Source organism: Balearica regulorum, chromosome 2 (assembly GCF_011004875.1).
Source record: "Balearica regulorum gibbericeps isolate bBalReg1 chromosome 2, bBalReg1.pri, whole genome shotgun sequence".
NCBI lineage: Eukaryota > Metazoa > Chordata > Aves > Gruiformes > Gruidae > Balearica > Balearica regulorum.
In genome coordinates this window covers 127,291,301-127,317,967 of record NC_046185.1, presented here as the reverse complement: position 1 = coordinate 127,317,967, position 26,667 = coordinate 127,291,301, and the positions used below count along the sequence as shown (strand labels likewise).

Sequence of the window (26,667 nt, the reverse complement as noted above, 5' to 3'; positions counted from 1 at the left end):
TTTCCATTTCAGTTCTTTTCTTTGAGCTTACTCTTATTTTTTCCTTACAGTTTCTTAGTTCTCATTTTTACAAAAAGACACAAAAGATAATAGAAAAATTGCCGGATGAACTGTCAGGCTCAAAAGGTTGTGGTTAGCAGCACAAAGTTGAAGGTCAGTCAGTAGTGGAGTCTTCCAGAAATTGATATTGGTGTCAATATTGTTTAAAGTTCTCATTAAGGACCCAGGCAATGGGACAGAGTGCACCTCAGCAAGTTTGCTGATGATAAAAACCTGGGAGGAGTGCCTGGTACACCAGATGGGTGTGTTGCCTTTCAGAGGGACCTGGACAAGCTGGAGAAATGGGACAACAGGAGTCCCTTGAAGCTCAACAAAGAGAAACGCAAAGTCCCACAAATGGGCAGCAAATAACCCCATGCACCAGTCTGGGCTGGGGGTTGACCGTCTGGAAGCGGCTTTGTGGAGAAGGACCTGGGGTCCTGGTAGATACCACTTTAAATATAAGCCAGCAGTGTGCCCCTGGCAGGAAAGAAGGCAAATGGTATCCTGGGCTGCATTGGCAAAAGGGAGGTGGATCCTTCCCATCTACTCAGCACTGGTGAGACAACTGCAGTGCTGGGTCCAGTTCTGGGTCCAGTTCTGGGCTCCCAAGTACATGAGAGACACAGACATATTGGAGTGCACCAAAGGCCCACAAAGGTGATTAAGGTGCTGGAGGATCTGTTGTTCGAGTTGAGGCTGAGAGAGCTGGAACGGTCCAGACTGGAGCAGAGAAGGCTCAACGGGATCCTATAAATGTGTCTAAATACCTGACAGGGCAGGGAAGAAAAAGGACAGGGCCAGAACCTCTTTTCAGTGGTGCCCAGCAACAGGATACAGCACAACAGGCACACACTGAAGTACAGGAGATTGGACTTAAATACAAGAAAAAGAAGAATTACAATACAAGAAGAATTTTCATATGTGACAGTGAAAGAAAAATAAAAGAATTTATGCTTTCTCACATGCGGTTACCCACACGTACCTTCAGCATCTGGAAAAAAACCCTCTTCTTCCTTCTAATCCATCCTTCAGTGTTCTTATTTCTTGTGTTACCTTTATCACTTGAACATGTTTGTGCTACTGCTCTTTTAAAACACCTGCCAATTACATTAACAGGGTCTATCTCCCTAAGTCATCTCTCATCTTATGTGTAGACTGGAAGCTCTTTAGGACAGGCGCCAGTATTTAGTTTTCTGACAGCACGGGGGTCTCTTAGCTGTTAAGACTGTACTAATGATAGATGATCTTGTCTGTGCCTTGGCCCAGATACACACTTTTTCTGTTCATCACATTTTTCTCTGGTTTTAAGAGCTGTTCATTGCATTTGAGTACATAAGATTTAAGACACAGTGCATAAAATTCAAAAGCAACATTAAAGACTTTGCCATAGTGATGGCTCCCGGTGACATGTTTTCCCCCCCTGGAAAGGACTATTCGTTCTTCTCAGCTGATAACAAATGTTCTAACTCATGCTGAATTCTCTGCGGAGTAAATAAACAAAAATAGCCCAAATCTTCAAGACCTAATTCACAGAATCATAGAACGGTTTGGGTTGGAAGGGACCTCAAAGATCACGTAGTTCCAACGCCCCTGCCATGGGCAGGGACACCCTCCACTAGACCAGGCTGCCCAAAGCCCCATCCAACCTGGTCTTGAACACCTCCAGGGATGGGGCATCCACAACCTCTTTGGGCAACCTGTTCCAGTGCCTCACCATCCTCACAGTAAAGAATTTCTCTCTAACATCTAATCTAAATTGACCCTCCTTCAGCTTAAACCCATTACCCCTTGTCCTGTTACTACGCTCCCTGATAAACAGTCCCTCACCATCTTTCCTGTAGGCCCCTTTTAGGTAGTGGAAGGCCACAATTAAGTCATGTGATTGATCATGTGATTGATCAAATTTGTGATAATGTGGTCACGGAGGGTCCTTTTTTAACTTCAAATACCTTTGGAAAATATTTAAACATGCAACAACTATAGGTATATCATTTTACATGGATATAATCTTGGACACTCACACTAGATTCAAAAAATCCAAGTGTGGGATAATGACTTTACTGGACAGGACATATAGTTAAGATGACAGAACACAGTCTCTCTAAATATATTCTGAAACATCTTCCTGTAATATCTGTCCTTACAGCCAAAGTGAAGGTGTGAAGCATCTTTATGAAGATGCTCCTTGGGAAAGGAGGGTGAAGTTGTAAAGCTATCAAGGACATTTAACAACTTTATGTCAGGGAATATATATGCATGTATGTTAATATATGGTGAAAATACAAATTTTTTTTGTCACTCCTTGAATTGGAGGATCGAGAAATACTGAAATCTAGCTTATATAATACCATAAAGTGGACTGGTCTTTGGAATGGTCACACTTTCTGTTTTTCTGTCCTGAGTGACTACAAGTATCACATAACAAATGGTAAATAGAGATGAAAGATGTTAAATTATAGAACTAGTAACAATGTTCCCACATGTTCAGAATGGCATTGTCCATTATAAGACTGTCAACATAACTCTTCATATTTCATTTCCCCAAAAGAGATTTCTCAAGTTCAAGCCTTCTCATAATTCTAAAAGTTTGTTTAAAGGGATGAAAAAACCAAAGCGACTTTCACAGAATGACCAAAATGACCCCATATTTTATGTTTTCTCCTTAACACCTATTTTAACCACCAGGAATCATTTATGAAAGGTTTTAAGGAGTTTGCTTACATTGTGTGTTGCACAGTCTCCATTATGTATTGCAATAACACATGCTGGCACCACGTCTAACAAAATAGTTCCGGAATAAGCAACATAACAAATTGCTGCTTTAGCTCTTGAATCAGTTTGTATACTGTGTGGTCTTTTTCATAATCGTCATTGCATAGCACTGCAGATTTCCTGGTGACATTTTGTTTGCTGGGGCTGCTAAGGGTACGCAGAACCAGTGAACTGAGGTTCTGACCAATGTGCTGTGACTGACATGTAATTCACCATTTAACCACTGCTGTACATGATATATTGGAGGTGATACGAACATGACCCTATCCTCAGTGTATTTGGGATCAAGTATTAATCTTCAGCAGAGAGCTTTAAAATACTGTAGAAAAAGCTTTTTTTCCTAATGATCACAAGTGCAAGGACTTAGTAACAGAACTTACTTCTAATTACAAAAGATTAATTAATAAATTATATTCATTAGTACAACTATTCTCTCAGAACTGCATACTATTATCAGAATATTTTACAGCAATCATTTACGAATGTGCAAACTCACACAGTGCAGTATATTCCGATGTTATTCTGGCTTTCAGAAATCATTTTGCCCTTAAAAGTTATACCAAGAAAATATAACACACAGAAAAACTGGAAAGGAAAGAAAATCCAATTTATGACATTTTTAATTTGTCATGTTTAACAGAAAATTTTATCCTTTTGGCTAGCCAAAATTTTATTATTTTTTTTTTTTTTTTTTTTTTTTTTCTCCCACTACGCATACATGCTTGATTCTACAAAGGATAATTTACACCAAGGATGCTATTCTACACATCAATGCTGACCTGTAATGACTGTATTTGCATTCGGATAGAACTGGTCGCCTTTCTTTTCTGAATGCCACCGGTTGAATAGGGCTTTTGCAGCAGTTGAATATGGCTCTCAGTATTTTGTGACATTGTCAGATTTTGGGCTGCTTGTCAATTAACATCAATACGTGTCTTTAGAATGCCATTAAGGTCATTACTTCTAACATAGAATATATATATGTATACAGGTACATACATATATGTATACACACATTCTATGAAATCAATCCAGGAAGTCACAAACAGTGTGTAAAGCTGAGGAAACTCCTGCATAGTTTTTGTGTGCAACTGGATTTCTGATGTTTTCTTATGCTGATATAAAAACTGATTTGTACTACCGACCTTGGATACAAGGCAGTTCATATATCTTGTCAGGGATCTAATTCAAAGCCTGATGGAAAGACTCAGACTGGTTTTAGGGCACCTTGGAAAATCCTTCAAACTTACATAGCATAAGATAAAAGCTTTTGCCTAATACATTTTAAAGCTTAAAAGATCTCCTTTTTTTTTCAGTTATTTTCTCCAATCACTAGATCATATTTTGTAAACAATAAACCACTCTTTCCATATAACATCTCCCTTTCAGTTCTGAACATGGCACTAGATAACAGCAGGAGAAACTTTTAAAGGTATCAGTAGGTTCAGAAACACATATTTTTTTTTGTAAATAATTTTTGACATTGTTCCTATTCTCCCATGCTTCATTTCTTTCATCACAGAAACAAAAGTACTTGGAATATTTTCTTTCTGTCTTTTTTTCTTTTGGTAACAAACATGGAAACAATGTAATGTTTTTTAAAGCAATCCCATTATAATTAGGATATAAATACCCATAAAAACATATGCTGTCTACAATAAAGGGCTATAACAAAGATATATGTATATATATATAAAGATAGACATAGAGGTATCTGTCTACAACAAATATAGCAAAGATGTATCTTAAGGAAAGTACTACACATGCCTGCAAGGTACTTTGTTTTGTTATACTATAATTGGTTAGTGCACATCCATTTACAATGCTAAACTTACTGCTTCAGAAGTGGTTCCAAATGTGCAGTTTTCGGCATCAGTAGAAAGGTCTCTGTTGTTTCACAGCTTTGGCTTTTTTGCCATGGCTGGTTTTGGCTTGTTTGTGGAAGGGGGGTTGATTATGATTAAATATGCAAACTGTATCCCTTCATAGACAAGAGCAGTCTTACTTTGTGAGGTACTAGACTACCCTTCAGTGAACTTACAACCTTCCTTCAAAATTTCCGGTACAACAGCCACATATTTAAAATACGAGCTTAATCAAACCCTGTTGACTTTACCAAATACATAGACTTTATTTGCAAAGGTGTACCTTTTACCCATACAATAATTTAAAGGATATTATTTCAGTCCGAAGACTCATTTAAGCAGAATAATTGGCATCAATAGCACTTACCTGATTGTGTGGAATAGAGGTTATACAGCTATTTTCCAGCTCAAAATCATGCAATAGCCATTTTAAAAAATTAATGCAATGTTTGAAATTTATGAAAATTAGGTTTTTACTAACAATGCTTTTGTAAGAGGCTTCTAGACACAAGTAGTGCAATTTGCTACATTGTTTGTGGTTAAAAGAAATGTGCCATATGTAATTATTTTTAGAGAGATACTGCATACATACTAGAAGGTTTAGATCAGTTGATATGTAATAGTTAAGCCACTATAAAAATTAATCAAGTCATGAGTATTGCATTCTGTCCTAAAAGAATGGCAAGCCTCTTTTCACTAAATCGGTTACATGACTATCATACTCTCACCAGCCTACTGAAAGGACTAAAAGAAATCAATATCACACAGAAAGATGGATCGAGCATGAATCAATGTGGCAAGCACATAACCAAACAGACATGGAATTAAACAAGAAAAAAAACAAAACGAACAAAACCAACAAAGATTGTTGCTTAACCTGTTTTGTCAGAGCTGGTATTGATGGTATTGGTAGTGATGGAAGTGAAGGTAGTCTTTGCGCTGTCCTTGGTAGTAACAGATTTCTGCTTATTTTTCATGGCTTCCAGTGCTTTGAGCTTCTTGGCATGTTTAGTGCCTTTGTAGTGGGCCGCAGCCTGGCTCTACAAAGGAGAACAAAATGAACCATGCAATCAGGCTCATTTCTAAACTGGCATTCTCTGTATTAGTACAAATACAGACTACCTTTCAATAATGGGTACCATTCACATTATCCAAGTAGTGACCAAACAGAAAATTATATTTAGAATGATGCTTGGAAAACAATGGAAAAAATACTCAAGCAACCCCAATTCAATAAATACAGTGTATTACTGTATAACAGTATATTACTTTCAGACGAAAATAAGGTTGTTTTAGTCTACCGTGCTACCATTAGAGACTTTGTTTGCTTTTGCATTAAAAATAATAATAATTCTTAGGCCACAGGAAGGAAGGTACTCTCCTCCCAGTAGCTTTGCATTTTTCCAGTTTCTACTTCAAACTATAGATTTTGTCAAAGCTTCCTGCAAAGAACAGTTTACTTTTAATAGTGGTATCTGGAACCTCTCAGCAAAGACTGTCAGTAAAAAACAAACCAAAAAACCCCCAAACCAAAACCAATGCCCAAACAAAAGAAAGCAAAACATAAAACACTCTCTTCAAAGCCCATCACCAAAGATTTAACTGAATGTGAGGCAGACGTGCAATTAGCTGGCTTTCTTAAAAAAAAAAAAAAAAAAAAAAAAAAAAAAGGATTACTTTTGTCCACTTGCTACAAAAGGTAGTGTTTGAAATTCAAAGCCAGGAGCATCCTTCCAAAGAAGAAAGCTCACACAAGTCCTGTCACAGTCCCAAATATATATATATATATGTGTGTGTGTATATATATATATATTTTGGCTACTTGACATCGTTAAGCTAAAATAGATTTGTATGTGCATTGCTATTAAGATTTATGTATTACACTGAAAGTATCTTTATTATTCTAAGAATTAATACCAACTTTTCTTCATTTATTTTATGTTGCAAATATATTTTTAAAATAGTATTTGAAGTATAAGATTAAAACTTATACAAAAAAACCACTGGAATTATTATGAATATTCAGAGTGTATTTCTTATCTAATTATTTAAACTCTTATAAGAAAGATAGTCTTCCTGTTAAGCTAACAACCTGGAAGATTCCTTATATTTTTATTGCTGAACTTCAAACTTTATTGGAAGCAACTCCTTTTTTACTTGAAAGAGAAATTATTAAGACTCTAGAAAAACAGCCAAAATTTAGCTACTACAGAATTGAACAAATGAAAAGCAACTATATTGGGTCAGCCCATGGACCCACAAAGGTCAGTGTTTTGTTTCAGGCATGAAACAATAGCAGATACTTAGAACATTAAAGAAAGGTAAACGTTTTCTATTGTGGAATCAGAAGAAGAAAAAAACCACGTATGTAATTTAGTGGCTACAAACTCAAAGGATCAAAGGGATAATATGACACAGTCACTTGACTCACTAAGCCACTCATGCAGGTAGAAGAACCCTGCATTATCTGTCATATTCATCTGACCTTTATTCAATGTTATTTAATATGCTGAATTTTGGGGACAGACGAAGTTGTAGTGAATATCACAATAAGATTGTATATTAATTTATCTCGAGATTTACGACTTTCAGCTTTCATGAAAAGCCATGATTCCTTCCAGATGCCTGAGATTTGAGAAGCTCAAGATGAGTAGGAAAGAAGTGTCTAAACCAATAAACACATATATGTGTATGTGTATACATACATAGATATACACACACATGCATACACTCTTGTTATATATTGAGATGCATCATTCAGTTTGGTTGAAAAGCCAGTTTCTCTACACCTAAAATAATGTAAATATTGTATTAGGTACCCTTATTGAAAGAACACTGGACAGTGAAGTTATTAATTAGAAACATCTTGAACAGAAACAGCACAATCATGCACCTTTTACAATTCCCAACACATAACATTGAGACATACCATAAGCCAAATACAAACAGTCAAGAGATGTTAATTATTGTTAAATTGAAAAACCAGTGTCAAGTTACGATGATGCATTAAAAATGACATTATACAGCAAATCCTCATGTCACTATCATGTCAACTATTTTTACAGTTTCTAGTCAAATTTAATTATCAGTCAGCTCCAGATTCTGGCTGCACTTGTTTTCCCTAACTAATACTGTCATTCTTCAAATATCAGAAAGGTAGTCAGAACATGGTCCTTAATACTGAATTATGAATGTCAATATTAGTTTCATACACAGCTCAACTTTCTTCACAGAACTGTTGGCGGAGCACCCCAGGTTTACATCTCCTGTATGCATAGTTTTCTTCCCTCTGAATTCTCACAGCTACAGCTCCACAAGCCTCTAAAGCAGAGTGTTGGATGCATATGAAATTTACAATGAGGCCCTAAGTAGCACTTGGTGACCTTTTCAGTGTTGTGAAATATATGAATGAAATTGCTCCAAAGTAGAAACACATTGCTCAAATTTACAAGTACAATGGCTGTTACGCAGAGTTGTCCATTACTCACTTCCCACAAAGTGCTGCTAGTTTACCCAGCCTCTACTTAAAGAAGATCTTTATGCCTTTTTTATTTCAAAGTTTAAATCTCCATCCTCTGTGGGGACATGAAGCCATCTGAGCTTATTTCAATATAACTGTAGCTGGCACGTTAATGGTACTTCTATGTGAGAGCAGACAGATTGCTCCTAAGCATTTAACCAGCTCCAAATTAGCTTATACTGAACTTTTACAACTGAATGGAACCCTAAAAAAAAAAAAGTCTGTCATTATCTTTCCTTGCAAGAGTAAGATGATGGAGGGAATGGAAAAATATCCACAAATATCTTTTTCAGCACAGCAACATAAAATATGGTACCTCGCTGAATCATTTCTTGCAGCCATAAGAGAACTAAAATAATCCTCACTGCTTAAATGGCATTTACTTGTAGCTTATAAAACTCTTTACTTAAATGGTATTTACTTGTAGGTTAGATACGAAAATAAGACAGATCATAAAATGCAATTATTCCCAAATTTCATGCAGAATTAAGAAATATTGAAAGAGAACAGAAGAGTGAAAGACAAATTAGTCCTACTTTTTGGTGCCAGCCATGATGTTTGACTGAGTGAAGAGACTGTACCCCTTCAGAAACGTGAGAAGAGGTCTACTTCTGGAATACTTCAGAGTTCAACAGTTGCAAAAACCAAGAAGATAATATACATGTCTATATATTACCTTACCAATTTGTGCTAGAAGTTGTGCTAGACAAATTATGAACAGAGGTTACAGGTGAAACCCTACATCTACAGAAGCCAAAGGGAATCAAGAGAGGATTTCCCTTTCCATGTTTTGTAAAGGGGTACTGACTTTTATAATTGCTCATCTTGATGGAAGCCAGTCCCCTTTGAGAAACAACTGTTTGATCTAAAATCAGATGTTCTCTCAAATGAAAGCGATTCAGGACCATCCTAAAGGAAAAATTCCCTATTACTAGAGAACACTTTGTAACCAGTCAGTCAGCTATCTGAAGAGCCCTCTAATATTAAATTCTGTTTCTTTTTATGATTACAAAAGAACAGATTAGAAGAATACCTTAAGAAAGGGCTTACTTTCTTCTTTCATCATAGTTTCCAAGTTTGCTTCTCACATAAGAGTTTCCATGTTTGATACACAGAACTAACCCTAGCACTGTGAAGATAAATCACTGTCAGCTAACATGTTACCCAGTCAGTGATGAAGCATGAGAAATACGTCAAATATTGCTCATGAAACATCACAGTGAACTTTAAGAAACTATATCCATTCTTGAAAAAGATGTCTAACAAGACAGTAAAAAGTAGATTATTACTTCATATCTGAAGCTAAAAAATCAAGGATCCTTAAATTACATGTAGACAAACTTTGGTCTATGAGAATTACTTCAAGGAAACAGCAACATGTTTAAATAGGAAATCACTTTTCAAGGTTACTTGTAATTAAGTCCTGCCTATTTGAGCAGTACAAGTCAGAACATAAAAATGTGTTTGTCAATATAAACATTTATTGTGTGTATATGTATGTGATAAACACACATATACATACCATAAAAGAATAAAAAAATTCTACATGCAGGTGTGAGCACTTAGAAATAACAGCCATAGTGTCAAAACTCAGCTGTATTTTCTCTGCTTAAGTGCAATATTGTACCACAGTTACCATAAGGACATCATATTACCAAGTAAATTGCAATGTGTAAAATGAGAAAGATGAAATATCTTAAACAATCCAGACAGTATTCTCTTACAATTACAGTCATCATATCTACATGGAAGTCTTCAAAATAAGTTTGCCTGACTAATGTACTTCAGTGAATCATATGTCTTCTCACATTCTTTAGGCATTGGTCCAACAAAAACATTGTGCTTAATTTTGTGCATTGAGACAAAAAAGGGTGTCCTCCTATTCTCAGAGAGTTTTCAACTTAGCAGCACTGCATCTTCTATCCTTTTCATATCCTTCCTGGTCCATCTCATATTACTAATCTTGTTTTCCTGCCTCAGTCATTCTTTCTAGGCAATACCTTCATATAAAAGCAAGCTCAAAGAAAAAAAACCTTTTTAAAAAAGTGTAGTGTATCTGTTTCACTAATTCTTCCTCATAAAAATTAAATCCAACTATCCTGCATTATGTCTTTCTCATTTGACAATACATTTTGAAAAATGTCCATTGTGGAGAGTGCTCTGCTCCATGCTGTCATCTGGCCAATTAGTAGCAAGGCTGCAGTCTGTCTACACCCTTAGAAAGACCCAAACAAGGGCTGGGAGTGCTAAAAAGTCCTTTTTGTCTATCAGCTTTCAGTAGATCATGTCATGTCTTTGTGTTTACCAGCTACTGGACGCAACCATCACCTCTGCTGTTATTCCCAGTACAATAGTAGCAATTTTGGTTAATACATCAGCAACCGATGTCAGGATCCTCCAGAGTAAAAAGCTCTGAAAACAAAAAATGATTTTCCCCATTCAAACTAATATTGCCAGTGAGCTGGGCACACACAGAAAGCAACAACAAACAACTGTATAAGCCAAGAGGGCTTCTGTCCTTTGGTGAAGTGAGGAAATTGTTTATGAGATGCCTATGCTACACATTGTCTTAATCTCTGAGTACAGAATATTTTCCTAAAGTTGGGCCATTAATAAGTACTTCAAATATAATTTTACAGATGTTCTAAGCACACAAGAAAGTGATAAAAATCAAAAGACTTTTTTATTTTTGGAACAAACATCCTATTTTTCCTAATGACTCCATAGTTGCCAGTCCAGGGTGACTGACCACCCTGGCCAGTCAGTGATGACAGCACTGAGCTCCAGGAAGGTTGCAGTATGCAGCCGAAACATCTGTATATTACCAGGTATGTGCTATTTACATAACCCGAAGTGATCTCCGTGGAACTTCTCCAGTAAGTAAAGTGGAGAAATTTACAGAATGTTTAACAAGTCTTGAGATGCCCAACAGCTGGTTCTGCCTAGGACATTGGGCACCAACAAGGATTGTGGTGGTTTAGCCCCAGCCAGCAGCTGAGCACCACGCAGCCGCTCACTGACCCCTCCCCCCAGCACGATGGGGAGGAGAATGGGAAGGCAAAGGCAAAACTCGTGATTTCGGATAAGGACAATTTAATGGGACAGCAAAGGGAGAGGGAAACAACAACAGCAGTACTTAGAATAAACACAATGGGTGATGACACAATTTAATTTACTGACCCGATGATTGGATCGACTGGATTCCCAGCCCACACTCAGTCCGTCACATGCCGCCCCTCCGAGACTAGCCCCCTTTTATGGTGAGCATGACGTCATATGGTATGGAATATCCCTTTGGCTAGTTTGGGTCACCTGTCCTGGCTGTGTCCCATCCCAGCTCCTTGTGAAAATTAACTCTATCCTAGCCAAAACCAGGACATGAGGCTATTTTAAAATTTCAAAAATAATTTCTTACAAGGCCTACTGATTTGTTTGCCCAGTGAGTACACACTGGAAATTCAGGACTACTCACAAGTCCTATGTTTACTTTCTAGAAAACAGAGTAACTCCATGGACTTCAGCAGAGCTTCACAGACTCACAGTACAAGAGACAAACAAGCTAAGTACCTGTGCAAGCCTTTGCAGAATAGGAGATTAAGTGAAGACATATAATGTAATTTTTAAAGGTGATGTCAACACAATGACATGTTTCATATTGAACAAGAAGAGTATCCTGATTTCTGCCTGATACATATAAACTCAATCTGCAGTCAATTATAGTGCAGATAAATGCTGCCTGTCGTCATTTTTTCCTTCTGCTAAGCTTACCTTTATCTTCTGAATTGTGTCATTTCAATTTTTTGTGCACTCTATCACCAACACCACTCTGTAATACAGGGTCAGAGATCTAATGACATTATGGGCTGAGATGGTACAAAGCACCAAGGACGTGTGTAATATGACTTTTTTCAGATATGATCTGAAAGAAGGTTTTTTGCCCCCTAGACTATGACTGGTCAATTTGCCCCTTACTGCCAAATATACAAGTACCAAAAAGGACCTTTCCGTAGAAAAGAAAACATTTCTCCATTATTATGGCAGAATAAAATAAATGTCCCAGCATGTTAATTCCCAGGTATTTATTTTTTTCTTTCCATGGAAAGAAAAACTTTCTATTCCCTCTTCTCCTTCATAAAGCATTTATTCAATACACTCATGAACGTACCCTGAGACTCAAGGATCAGAACGAATGGGTGCTTTCTGAGCTCTCTAGCTCTTCTGCATTAACAAAGCTGCTCCATCCCACTCCCTGCACTTGGGCTCCTTCCAGAGCCATTTATATAATGGTGAGAGACTGCGCCTGGCAACAGTCTGCCTCACATTGTGAGCGATTGGCATCAACCCCATTCTTATGGTAAAATCATCCATCCTGTAGTAAAATCAAATATTTTCATTACGGAAAGGAAAAGCTATTTTATCTTGGTCAGATGCAGAAGGTCAAAATTTCCTACTTAATATCACTTGTCCCGTAACACAGTATCTTTAAGACCATGCATCTGCTTTTACTGCAGGCTGCCACTGAGTGCAGCTTTACCTGAAACTATTGAAGCAAGATACAAAAAACTTCCTAGATATAACACACTTCTCACTGCATTCCAAGTGGACATACACAGCATCAAAATAGACATACTGAAGAGAAGGTAGCTCAAGTAATCAATCTCTTGCCATACCTGGCATTTTTCTTTTAAGGACACCAGTACTTCGTGCGTTGAAATTCAATAAAGAGATTATTTGGTTTGCTATCTATTTTATCCTTTTTATTATTAAGGTAGGTCAGTTTTAAACTCATTTTGACAATGTTATCAAATTCAGGTCTCTGGAAGTTTTTACATACTGACTTCTGTAGTAATAATAGTTGCATTTTGGGGAGGTCTTTTGATGGGGAGATGAAACATGCTCTTTTGAAAACTGGTATAATCAATCAAATTGACATTTAATCTCATATTTACTGTATTAATTGGCAGCATCATTTATTTTCCCCATGGTAAATCTTATTGTAGTCAGAGTTTCAAGAGAATGTTAAACCCATTTGATTTTTTTCATTCAGATTAACCAAGTGATTCATCTCAAATTAATTTTAGAATGAGATATAAGTTTAATCTGTACACACTGCTAATGTGCTACTCATATGATAAAATAAACCATGTATTCATTCAGCTTAGTAAATATAACATATGCTTCCAGTTTTGAATTTGGAACTGACATACTTGGAACCGAGAACTTGACATGTGATTATAACTTTATAGAAATGTACCCCAGCTTCCCTCCACTAGCAGTAGACACACCCACACATCTTTTATTCATTGTGTTAATTAACACCTTTTGAATAACACATCAATAATGGTAATCCTAAAAGTGGAAGCTGACATAAAGTCTATCTATGAAATGACAAAGAAAACAAGCTCACCATGATACAATATGGTTGTGATTTACTTAATAATGAGTTTAATAATGTAAATGTAATTCAATGTTCAGGTTATACACATAAAATGTTTACTTAAAAACAACAGATGCTGTTGAATTTAAAATAACTGCTTTAGAGACAGTAATTTGCTGAGTAGTAGTGAAAAATTCAGAGTCTTTTCTGATGTAATCTGAAAAATAACAGTGGGGGATATGTAGTCAACACCTTTTTGAATCTCAGTTTGTCACAGTTCACAACAGCTAATGGGAGTCAAGAGTCTACATGTACACTTACCTGCCCAGAGCCTCCGTTCATTTAGAAACCTTACACTGACTGAGCATAAAACACTTGATTCCCTCTGCATCCAGCTTGCAAACTGATAACTAAAGAAAGTTGAGTGGGTGTGTTTAGCGTAGCTGGTCTGTCTTCACCTGGTTTCTGTTGCCAAGGAAACCATTTTTTTTCTGTTTACATTCATGATAGCAATCTCATTGAATACAAGTTTCAGATTTTTTTGACTGAATCAAAGCACCAGGGAAGAATAGTGGAAGGCAAGACACAAAGATACTACAAGTAATTTTACAGAAAACAGGAAAAGCTTAAGAAGTGCATATTTATATTGCTATTAATTCAGTACCATTTGAACTTTATATTTGGAATTACAAACAAGTTAATACAACTTATATGTACAAAACCACAAAAGAGAGTACATGGAGATATTTTCACTGTGTTCTTAAGCACAGTCTTAATATTTTTATTGGAATTACTGATTTTAATTCTATAGTTATAAGCAGTTTTCCAAATTTCAGGTTTGTCCTCAGAAAAATGTCAATTCAACTTTCTGATTCTTATACTCAAATATACAGTTGTATAAATTTTTCATTTTGGATTTTCAATTTATATTTTAATAGTTATTTCAACATTAATCTTTCCTGCGTCCTTTAGATCAGCTCCTACTCATTAGAAGAAATTCAGAACCCACAAATAAGACACGTAAATGCTCAAATTTTCTGATTCCAGCTCTGTTTTGTGTGGACTTGGCAGTAGTTAGGTGCTTCATAGGTTAAATCTCCAGCTTTCGTGTACAAGGCTGTAAGTATATGTAAAATATTATGGGAAGGTTTCCACTGTGAAAAGTTTTCACAGCTGCACAAAGATTGAAAATTTAAGGCTGAGACTAAGACAGAAGAGATTACAGACTCTTTGATTCTCCTTATATTCCAAGAGGAATCCAAGCCTTCTAGGTGCAGAAACATCCATGGAGAGGCAATGTGTTTCCTCAGAACAGAACAACCCTACCAGCCCACTAGTTCCTGGCTCATTTACTCAAATTTTGTATCTCTAAGAGAGTCCTATGCCAGTAGTTTGCTTAAAAAGTCCTACTGTACATTTATCCACAGGACTTCTCTCTTCGGGAGAACATATACGTTACATGAAAAAGAGAGAGCAAGAAACAAAGTAAAATGAATAAATGCTATTTCCTACTTTAAAAAAAAAATTAATGTTTTATATAAGGACATCACATTTATAGAAAATAAATCGCCTAGGTGGTGATAAAAACTAGTGGCATATCATGGAAGCACATTTGCATTAAAAACTAGTTTTATCTAAATGATTTGCCAGGAAGAAAGAGAAAAGCAATCAATATATCCAGAAAGAACAAAGATTTGTGAGGCATAGGAAAACTTGACGATCAGTCAGTATACATACAGTTATATTTACTCCTTTACATAATTTTGTTCTTTTTGCCTTGCTTTCAATCATTCTTGGGTGACTCTGTGAATATGTTCACAGCCTCAGTGAGGTCCATGAGGTGCTGTGTATACCTACAAGGTTTGCCAGCACACAAGTTCTACCAACTGTTGCAGGGTCAGAGCTTTAGCACTTGGAATAACCTCCTTTAGATATACATAGTGCACACAGACCTACTTGCTATGCAAGTTAGTTATAAAAGCAATCGTGTGTTCTTAAAGTAATACATATATGTGGAGAGATTAAGTTGTTCCAAAATTTGTGCAGACTGAAAAATGAGGTTTATTTACTAACACAACTAGGTTGTTGTACTATCATCAATACAGAATAGTCAAAAATATCTTCTAGTACAAAGCCAACAGGTCAGCATCTTTCATTCCTTTAACCTATCTGTTAGGTTCTATGTAAGAAGTTACATGGTTACACGGTTACATGGTTAGGGATGCAAAGCAGTACATAAAACTTAATGAGAATTTTCTGACATTACTCACTGTTTACATTGCAGTTATATTTTGTCTCCTTCCTACAAATCTTCAATCCCTCAACCTCACATTACACTGAAATCTGAATTATTTTTTTTCCATTGACCAAAACCAAATACTTACTGAAGCTACAAGAAACCGGTTGCAATTCTACAAATCATACTGGATAAGAGTAGCCCCTCTGAAATCAACAGGACAATTTATATGCTGAGGTGCTATAGGATCAGTGCCTAAGTGATGCTCTATATTTCAGGTTCAGTCACATTTGCTTTCATGTTTCTCATCTCCTTTAGTCAAGCACAGATTATCAGGTTCAAAACTGGAACAGCTATATGAAATTGTATGATGTGTAATATAAAAAAGGTCAAACTAGACAGGTATAAGAGCCCTTTCTGATTTTAAAACCTAAGCCATTATTTCATGTTTTAGATTTGTTTGGGCAGAGATTATTAAAAGAGTGAAATTTCCAAATGGTACTGAAATTTAATGCTGAGACTCCAAACTCTTTGGAGCAAGCAAATCCCTTCACACCTATTCACAATATTTATTAACATATTTATACTTATTTATTGTTCTTTATTGGTTTTATGCTCTTCCTTTTTTTATTGCTCAGTGCTCATTCTTACCAATCTATGGTAACTGTAACTCAAATGAAAGGAAAAAAAACCCCAAACTTTTCACATCTCAGAATTAAGAATTACAGAGATCTCATACATGTAAATTAGTATGATTAACATATAACAGTTATCCATCCATGTCCACCAAATGTTGGAATGCTCCTGAAGTGATTAACTAACACTGTAGTTTACTAAGAGAAGGTTAAATTAACCTTGCAGGCATGACCTTAATACCTGAAGAAATGCTGACTTAATTCACAGAACACTTGTGTGAAATGAAAGACTTTTTCTTTTTGTTTACTTTTTATAAAATTTTAGCCCTGGACACTTACTTGATGACATCACTAACCAAGAAGAGATTATACTATCAGAACTAATGAGTTATTAAAATACCTCAATGAATAATGAAGAATATTCAAGATTCCTATTCATTCTATCCTTTAAAAATATTTCATTTAACAGTTGCCATTTCCACAAGCAGATGTATAAAAAGTATACTTTTCTTAAACAACAGACTGAAGCCCCTTCAAGGTTTTGTATTGAGATGCGAGTTCAGAACAAAGTATTGCTCTCCAGGCTTCTGAAGAAAAAGAAAATGTCAGGGGAGAAACATGGCAAGTTTGCACATAGCATTCATGGTAAAAAGGATCCCCTGAAAAGGTCTGCATATGGGACATGCAAATACAGCACAATGAGTCCAAGCAGGGCTAAGGAAAAGCTAACACATCTACTCTGGTTGCCACGAAATTCTTTTGGAAATGTGGTTTCTGAATCCTCTTTGAATAAAATAAGAATCTTTAACTTCACCTCCAACGATGAACTGAAATTGTGAAATGCTCTTAGTTCACACCCATGGCATCTCACTGCTGTGATAATTCCCAGTATGCCGCAGTATGCTTTGCAGCACCCCAGACTTACAGGATGGAGGACATGCTACTGAACGCTTCTACCCAAACGAAGACAGAACTCTCACTAAGGAAATCTCCTAGTAGGTTTCTAAGCTAGTGGTGTACATTTGGGGTGTATGGACAGTTTGACACTGATTTGGGCTTCAGGATGCTTTCTGGAGTTCAACCATCACTAAGTACAGGTGAAGCAGCAATATGGGATAGATATGCTTTTTATGTTCATATCCTTACGACTTTTAAAACTGAATCCTAAAAAAATTTATTTAATATATTATGCTTAACGCTACTATTAAATTGCATAAACCAGTAAGTGTTTTTTTCCTTAGGTATGTATTAACAATTTACTTTTTGCAGACAAGTGCACAAATATGATTAGCTTTTGCAAATTGCTCCTTATTCTGTTACTGGTAAGTAATTTTTATATTATTGCAGTGTAAACAGATGCTATTTTCCACTACATATTCAGCAGTAATGAGCTAATTCAATGTGTTAAAAACAACAAAAGATCTTCAAGAATGAGCTATTTGCTTCAATAGTCCAAGCTCCATTGAAATCTATGTTGAAATCACCCATGATAGAAGTTAGAAAATTACTCTAGAAGCCCTGTTGCAAAAGAAGTTTCTTTAGTTCATTTATTCTAATCCTGAATGTGTTCTGCTACCTTCATAACATGCATATTATTGATCAACTTCTTGCATATTGATTTAGAAGTTATTTTTTGAACACAGCTATTATACTTCATTACTTTTCTCATAAAGAAATGGCATTTTGGCAAGAGCTTTACAACTGTTTCAGTGTTCATTCCTATGAATTCATTATACACCAAAATCTAGAAACAATGAACCATGCTGCTTTCATTGCCCTTTCAAAATTGCAAGGACCTCCTTGCTTAGAGAGAAAAAAAAAAGAGATAGCAATCATGCTTGGGTTAGATTGTGTGGGTGCAATCCTGGCGCCACTTAAGTCAACAGAAATGTTGACATTTATTTCACCCTGGACTGGCGATTGAAAGTAAGTGTGATGCTCCACCTGGACCCAGTGGAAAGAATTTAAAGATGAATGGACAGCCTTTGACTGAGCCAATGAATCAAAATGTACAGCATCACAGGAACACATCAGTTGGGATAAAAAAGCCATGCTTTCACCACAAAAATATGTTATATGCAACTTGGAATATGCTACTTGTCTACCCTCACTTATAGCATTTGTTTGGGTAACTCTACATCATCTTGGTTAGTGCTACATACTCACACTCAGCTGCTACTGGTATGTCATACATACATACACTCTGTAAAATACTGACAAAATGAAAATTGAGAACACCCAGAACAATTTCACTCAAATGGAAATGATTTGGTTTGTTTCTCTGCTCTTTCTTTACTAGTTTCTATGTAACACTGCTGGAGACAATCACACTATTTGAGTGATCTGCACAGAAATATTTTCCTATTTCTTTTATATTACAGCAAACCTATTTGTGAAAGGAGTATATGTGTGTGTGTGTGTGTGTGTGTGTGTGTGTGTATATACACACACACTTATATATATGGCTACACACACACCACAGGCAACCTGCCATCTCACCAGAAATACTATATTAGATAAAAAGGTTTCCAGTGTTGAGTACACTTGAGAGATATATATCCAGCAGACATCCAGCTATAAAGCTAACAAAGACTCTCACATTTTTGTCAGAGAGATATAATCCGTTGTCCTGCTTTTTTCACTGGCTTGCAAATAATCTGTGCGGCAGTTTATGGACAGATATAAAGCCACAGACTATACCAGAAACACTACATAATGATATCTAAGGAATAAAACATCAGAAGAAGGTAGACAACCCTTAGAACTCTCAGTCTCAACTGAATCTGTGTGACTATCTTTCCATTTTAGAGTAATTTCCTATTTTTGATCCTGGAGCCAAATTACATCCGAGTCCATCTCATAATAAAAATATAACCAAAATGTAACAAAAATAAATAGAATAACTCAATTTATCTCCCAAATACAGTGCTTTACACTATAAACCATTTCAATAATGACAGTTCTTCCAACATGAATGAACCTTAGACAGACCAAAAAAGCAAGGATGCTAACTTAAAAGAACATTAAGGGTACAAGTTAAAACAATGGATAAGGAAGGGTAATACAGACAGCAAACATTGTGATTGTAAAAGCAAGTACTTGCAGGTGTAGGTTGCTATGATCTACCAAGATTATGATAAATATTGCCAGTGAGTCATGTAAGTCTCCTGAGAAGAACCGTTAAGTCTCCCAGGGCATTTTCCTGGCTTTCAGAGTTCATGGTGGCCCTAATGGCTGGAACCATGACGCTTCTGTGCCCGTACGTGCCATTGTCCTCAGAGCCTCGTGAGACCCCCATTCCCAGCTCTGGCCGAAGTGCCCCTGTGTGCCACCTACTCTGCCAGCCAACTCGTAAACCGGATAAATGACCATGACTTAATGATGCACACATATACCAAGTAATTATAATTTTGAATTGTACAGCACTGAGACTGTACCTCAAAGAAGGGGTGAGAGTAGGATCTCAGGTACTATCCAGAGCCCTAGTGATGACTGTGAACTTCGAGAAGTCACACTCTCCAAATGAGATCCCAAAGGCCATCAGGTTGATGCATCAGGTGTGGTATGTGACATCTGACAGTTTGCAGGACTGCTGCAAAGCCATTTACAGAGGAACAGGACAACTAGGCCAAGCCCAGGACAACTGGCTTTAGCACCCAGAGTCCTACCAAGTCAGGACATCATTTAACTTCTAATACTTTCTCTTTATAGAGGGTTGAAGATTTAATTTTTAATTTAGTGCTTCTTCAGTTTCACCTTACAGATACAGTTTCAGCCTCATCGTTTTTGCCCTTCAGTCTCCTAAAAAATACATTTTATTGCATTCCAAATACAAACCAGATATTTACTTCCAGCTGAGAGTTTTAAGATGTATTAGCACCTTCAGGCTTACACACGGTAAAACTTACAGGTTTCTTCAGGCAGACAACTGACCAGAATATAATTGGGACCTCTCAGGCTGAGCCAAAGGGTTTACTAGTCCTAATATGGTAGGAGGACAAGCAGTTGTCTGATAACGATGGGTTAAATCTATAGCCAAACCGTCTCTTGAGTCGAGTGCTAACATGCCTTTCAGTCAGTCAGATATAAGCCTATGACTTCTGCAGGTTCTTCTTTACCTGATCAGACAGATGACATCGTAGGCCCTGGTGTTCTTCTGACTGCACAGCTTATTACCACTGGAGCCAGCAACAGAATTTATTGTCTACGTGACGCTTTGCTCCACATGGCTGTACAGTCCCCTCCTTCTCCCCATTTAAATCAGTCACATCTCTAAAAATGGGAGGACTCCACTACTGTTCATTAAACAAACAGAAATTAAGGATGACCTTGTCACACAAAATTGGCAGCTTTATAAAGTAGTCCTGAATATGTGATTATTTACAGTGCAAGAGTTTCAGAAAATGACTCAAGAGTTGATGTCAATGATAAGATTGTCATCCTGTTGATTTATCTTTTGTGGTACTGATAAAAGAGAATTATGAGAATTATGCTTCTCCCCAGTCAAAGGGCCTCAAGGGCCAACCCATCACTTATCAGTTTGAAAATGCAGCTTTGCACACACCAGAACAGCTTGCAGTGAAATACTAAAGGCCCCCACCTCATCCTAAACGAAATTCATGTTTCTATAAACAGCATACTGAAATATGATGAGCCTTAGTTAGCCCCCCCAACCAAGCAAAACCCTGGCTTCTGAGCTACAGTTCAAGCCCATCATATTGTTATGAATATAAGTAAGTGCTCAATTAAAAATGCATAGTTAATATCGGTGGGACCTCTTTATAGAAAAAAAAGTCATGCCTGCAAAACACACATATTCTTATGACTGCAACAAAAAACAATTTCAAGACTTGAATTAAAATTCATAGTCCAATTACTGTAAGTGGCTACACCTCCTCACTGTGAATCGATCTTTTACTACTCTGATACCTATTCCATGTCAGGAGGAGCCATAATAAATCACCAAGCTGATTTCATGAGGACATTAGTGGGGGTGGAGGGCAGCACATTGAGGGGAAAAGTAGACAAAATATTTTGGGCCTTCATCTTCCCATTCAGGGAATACGGAAATCTGCATCTTTTGGAGATAAGAAGATTTTCTGAGGGAGATAACATGTAATCTCTGTTAATTTTAAAAATCCAGATTTAGAGCAGCTACCCATTTATTCTAGAAGTGCTTCTGTCATTATTCCTTACCCCAAATATCAGAAAAGAACTAATTTATAGACTTCAGGCATCTTAACTTTTATAGAGGCTTAAGTAGTGTGGGGGGGGAAATCATTAAGGCTGACTTCAGACAGGATCTGAATCCTAAGTAACCCCAGCTGGAGAATGTCTGGATGACAAACCTCCTCCCTGTTGAAAAACAAGACTTGCACTGGCCAGACTAATGTATTTCAGGATTCTGTCTTCAAGATTTTCTACTCTCTGGACTTGGACGCCCTCTCTTTGGGATGACTTCTCCTTTGCTTTCTACCAATATCTTTATGATCATTCAGCATGAATAGTGCCTGGATCGCTCTAATTTTTCTCCTACTGTTTACACTGCCACCTGAAATTTTCCATTTCTCAAATCACCTCTTTTCTTTCACTATATCCCAAATGTTAATAATGAACTATGACAGACTCAGAGTCTCCTTTCTTTCCATATATTGTTTATTTGTCTCTTCTCTTACATAGCTCCTTCTCCCTCTCACACCTTAGAACAACACACTTACTCCAACCATATATTCCATAAACTACAAATTCTGAAAATTATTCTTATTTACCCTCAGACATTTTTTACAGGCTTGATTTCAACTGTTCTAACATGTTATCTAATAAGTTGGATCATATTCCTACTGGTTGTCAAACCCTCTCTCTTTCAAGAAAACTTAAAAATGGGTTTCAGAAAGTATTTTTCCAGTAATTCATTTGCCGATCCCCTGCTGCTCTCCCTATCTTATATTCTTGTTTCATTTCTGATTTATGAGAAAATAAGCTCTCTAGAGAAAAGATCTCATCTTACACATCTGTAAAGCACTGCATACTGCACAGATATTTAGCTGTAGGCTCCTTGTATGAATGAGCCATAGTATTCTCAAGGTTCTAAGTAAACTACTGATTAAACAGTACTTCTACTATTTTTAAGATCATTATTGCAGAATAATTCAGACCATACCAATAACATTCCTGAGAAATGATTTCCAGTGTGATCTTGTGACTAATGGTTGTTTACTTATATCAATGGACACTCAGCAAGAAACATGACAAAAATGCTGAGCCCATTTTCTCTTAGGACCTTGCCTTTGGTTCTGGCTGAAGTAGTGTGGATTGATGTCTGCAACTAAGCAGTCATCGCAGCCACAACTGAATATTCATGCTCAAAATGGTTACCAGTGATAGAAAAATCAGTTAATAAGAGTCATCAGACCAAACTCCTACTGTTTCTTAGTGCTAACTTTTTGAAAAGATCCATTTACCCTTGATTAATTTTACTCATTTCCTATGAGATTTGGAGAGAAAATAAACCAATTCAGAATTTGCTTTCATAGTTTAGACAAGATCCTTTTCAACAAGGAATTTTGCTTTTGATCATTAGGCTGCCAGTGCCGGCAATTCAAAGGCCATGCAGCACCTGTAAAATTCACACAAAATTCAGCTTCCCACCACCAGAAACTATACTTCTTTTCACCTCTAAACAGCAGACATGGTCACACGCACCAGCTTGCAGGCTTTTCTCTGCACCTCATGCCCTGTTGGCTTGCCTTGCAAGTAAGGCCTGTCTGACCAATTGAGAGACATGGGGCTCTGACTCTAGAAGAATAGCCAAAACGGTGCTGCACCATTTTAGTGCATTTTATTAAAATTCTTCCATCCTGTAACTACATTATGTACATTGTCTTAGCTCTTCTATGAGGGAAATTTCATTCTTACAGCCTTTTCAAGCACTAAAGAGATACATATTAGTCATGTAAAATAATTTTATAAAAAAATTTCTTGTCACTGGGAATTACATAGAATAAAATACTGTTAAATGCAGTAAAAATCTTCATTCCTCCAGTGTCCAAGGTGTTAATTATTTCCACATACTCCATGTTTTCTGACATCTTCAGATATTGTTCCTCACTTATTGCTGCTTCTCAGAATGTGTTTACCATAGAAATTGACTTTATCGTAACTGTTTATCACCACATAAGATTCTGGTAAGAAAATCATGTTAGAGAATAAATTGACAAACAATGACAGGTACCTTGTGGTAGGCTATTTGACTAGAATCATATTAGTGAAGAGCCATCAAATGTCTCTATTCAATAACAAAAGAAAAGTTTCTATTATGCCATAATAAATGGTGAGAGTCTTTGGAAAGGTAATGCAGGTTGACATAACCTGTAAAATAAAAATCATGCAGTATACTCACATTAATTACTAAACCATAAAAATAAACAGGTTGTCACTTTGGAAGAACAACTTCTATACAAGTGATGAAATTCAGTATTTGGCAAACAAGGTATTCAAGCAGACAAAACATAAGGAGTGAGCCTGTTTGAGTGATTATTTGATTTGCAATTTAGTGCTTTTATCATCAATTTAAGAAGAAACAAAACAAAGCATGTGAGCAAATATCCCATAGTTTTTAAATTACTGTATATATCATTGGCCTATTAAATTATGGCATTTGGACATGTTTTGTATTGCTGTGTAGACTGAGGTGAGAGATAATAATGCTGAAGTGTCTGCATCTAATGAAAACATAACACCTTCTATTTGGTGGCATGGCTCACTGCAAAAAAGCAATATATCACTGTCCTGAAAATGGCCAGCAGGAATAGGAAAATGAGCTACTGCTAATTAAACCTTTTATGTAAAAACATGATTGCCAATCAAATCTTTATTACCCCATACTCTCACATTCAACTTTCTTCTCCATTTACACTTCATCTTGCAGCCCTTGAAGTATCAGGTTTTCAGTCGTCTTATATGTTGCAGCTTTTAGATACTGTGAAAGGATAAACTTGTGAAAATGATAACTTAAAAAGATACTCAAAATAAAAAAGTGACTGAGAGGAAAAAGAACAGTACAATTAAACTGCATATGGTCATTCTGATAGCTAAGTAAAAGTAATATTTAAGTTATGAACAAAAAATGAAGTATTTGCTCAAGCTGAAGTTTCAGCATTCTTGTGACAACTAAAACACATCTTTCTTACAAGGAAGGAAAAATGCTGGGCTTTAGATACATAGAATGGCCCTCTTTTCAGAAATGTGTTATTCAGTAATGATCACAATAGAAGCCATATTTCCTTTAAAGAAAGAAAAGATGCCTTCATATTTTAATGATTTCATTGATATGAAGTTTGCTACACAGCCACTTCATATAAATGGAATGCTAAAGATAAATATTACCCTAGTCAAGTATCTGATTAAAAGCCAACAAAATCACATTTGCAAAAATTCTGGTCTAGCATATACTAGGTTCCTCCTAGTGAAGTACCACATAACCACTTAATTTTTTAATTTATATAGTGATAATTATCGCAATATTTGTACAATGAAGTGAAAAAGATACAAAATAAGATGTTTGAAATAGAAAAACATTCTTCTTCTAATCATGTAGGGAAAGATCAACTAAACTTATTATTTTTGTCGAAGAAATAATAAAATCAAAGCAAGCACTTACAATTGCAACAAAACTCCAAATGTAAATTAAAATACTTCAGACAAAAGGATTGAAGGCAAGTGATTCTCCCATCGAGGGATGATTTTCACTTGTCTCCAGGTGTAACATTATGTGCACTGATGGGCTGATCAACAGAACAGAACTTCTCCCCAGCTGTAATCAGGAGTGATTGATGGTTGGGACAAAAAAGTTGATTATCATGACAAGTCCACTGATGCAGAGAAAATAGGCTACGCTGGGGAAAGGATAAAACCTGTTCAGAGACTACCTTCTAAAATCTCCTTTATAAAGAATAAAAAGAAACATTTATGCCTATCCAAAAAGAGCTAACATAAATGAATTCAGTACATTTACTATGCATCTGTATCTACAGCTATTCCACTACGATACAAAGAGACCTATATAAACTCCAAACAGAATAAACCCTTGTATTTTTAAAAATCACAGTTTGAGATCAACCCTTCAAACAATTATATGTATGAACGTACCTGTATGGTCTACCAGTAGAGCATTGCCTCAGTTTGAATACATGTTTTGAATTCATAATCAAGTTTTAAAGGCCATGGAGGAGTTAGGTTAAAGTGCCATATTGGATTCTTTCCTGAAGTCAGTCTCCTTTGGCCATTTTAAAGCTTTAAAGACTTCATTTTCAATTGAGATTAAAAAAAATGTACGAGTGGGGGCAATACACCCTCAAAGGTATAGTTCAAATACGTGCTTTTTTATTCCAACATAAAGCTTTTAAAAGCAGATATTGGGTTGCACTTCCACTCCTTCAGATGATCAGACTCCCAGCTGTTAGCTGTGATGTGAGTAAGTACATGGAATAGCAATATCTCCAGAGACTGTAAAAGACATGTAAAGAGTGATAAAAGAACCAAGGAGCTGAAAAAGTCAGGCCTGGAGGTTCTGAAGTGGAATTTCTTTACATCGGAGGCAGTTATGTTTAACAGTAATTCTCACAAAAGGAAATATTATATTTTCTACAAGAGGTGGCTGCACAGATACAGTGAAGAAGAATATATCACCCCAGGAAGTGCAATTTTACTGACCATAAAGAGAAAAAGAGGAAAAAAAAAAAACACCAGTGTCCAGAGTTAGTGTAAGATTATTTGAAAAGATTTTATGGCTGTTGGAATAGAGTATAATCAACCAAAGTGAAGCAAAAGAGCAACTTGACTTTTAATGTATTCTTAGAAGAAATTAAGATTACTTTTTCTGAGAAAAAAAAAACAATTTACATCATTTAACTCATTTTAGTGGAGATCTTTCTACACCACACAAAACTGCACATTTTCTTCACTACATCCTCTTTCTATGGTCCAGAGTTTGACATAAAGCCCTGCCTGTTTGTCTTCTCCCAGTTGTTCTTTATGTCCTCACCAGTGCCTAAGAAAGTGAGCCAGAAGGAGTCTGTAAGCTTAGGAAGTGTGGGTTGGATGAGTGGACAGCGAGGTGGATTGAGAACTGGCTGAATGGCAGAGCTCAGAGGGTTGTGATAACCGGTGCAGAGTCTAGTTGGAGGCCTGTAGCTAGTGGTGTGCCCCAGGGGTCAGTACTG

General features: G+C 36.4%; 1 protein-coding gene across 2 annotated transcripts in view; it reads right to left on the bottom strand.

Annotated features, from left to right (window-relative positions):
* ZNF385D (zinc finger protein 385D) overlaps positions 1-26,667 on the bottom strand; it is a 429,859-nt gene that overhangs the window by 62,934 nt on the left and 340,258 nt on the right. For both annotated transcript variants that reach the window (XM_075745842.1, XM_075745843.1), the window contains one exon: positions 5,557-5,719. In XM_075745842.1, coding sequence (XP_075601957.1) covers positions 5,557-5,719 — 163 coding nt within the window. The remainder of the gene's footprint in view (positions 1-5,556; positions 5,720-26,667) is intronic.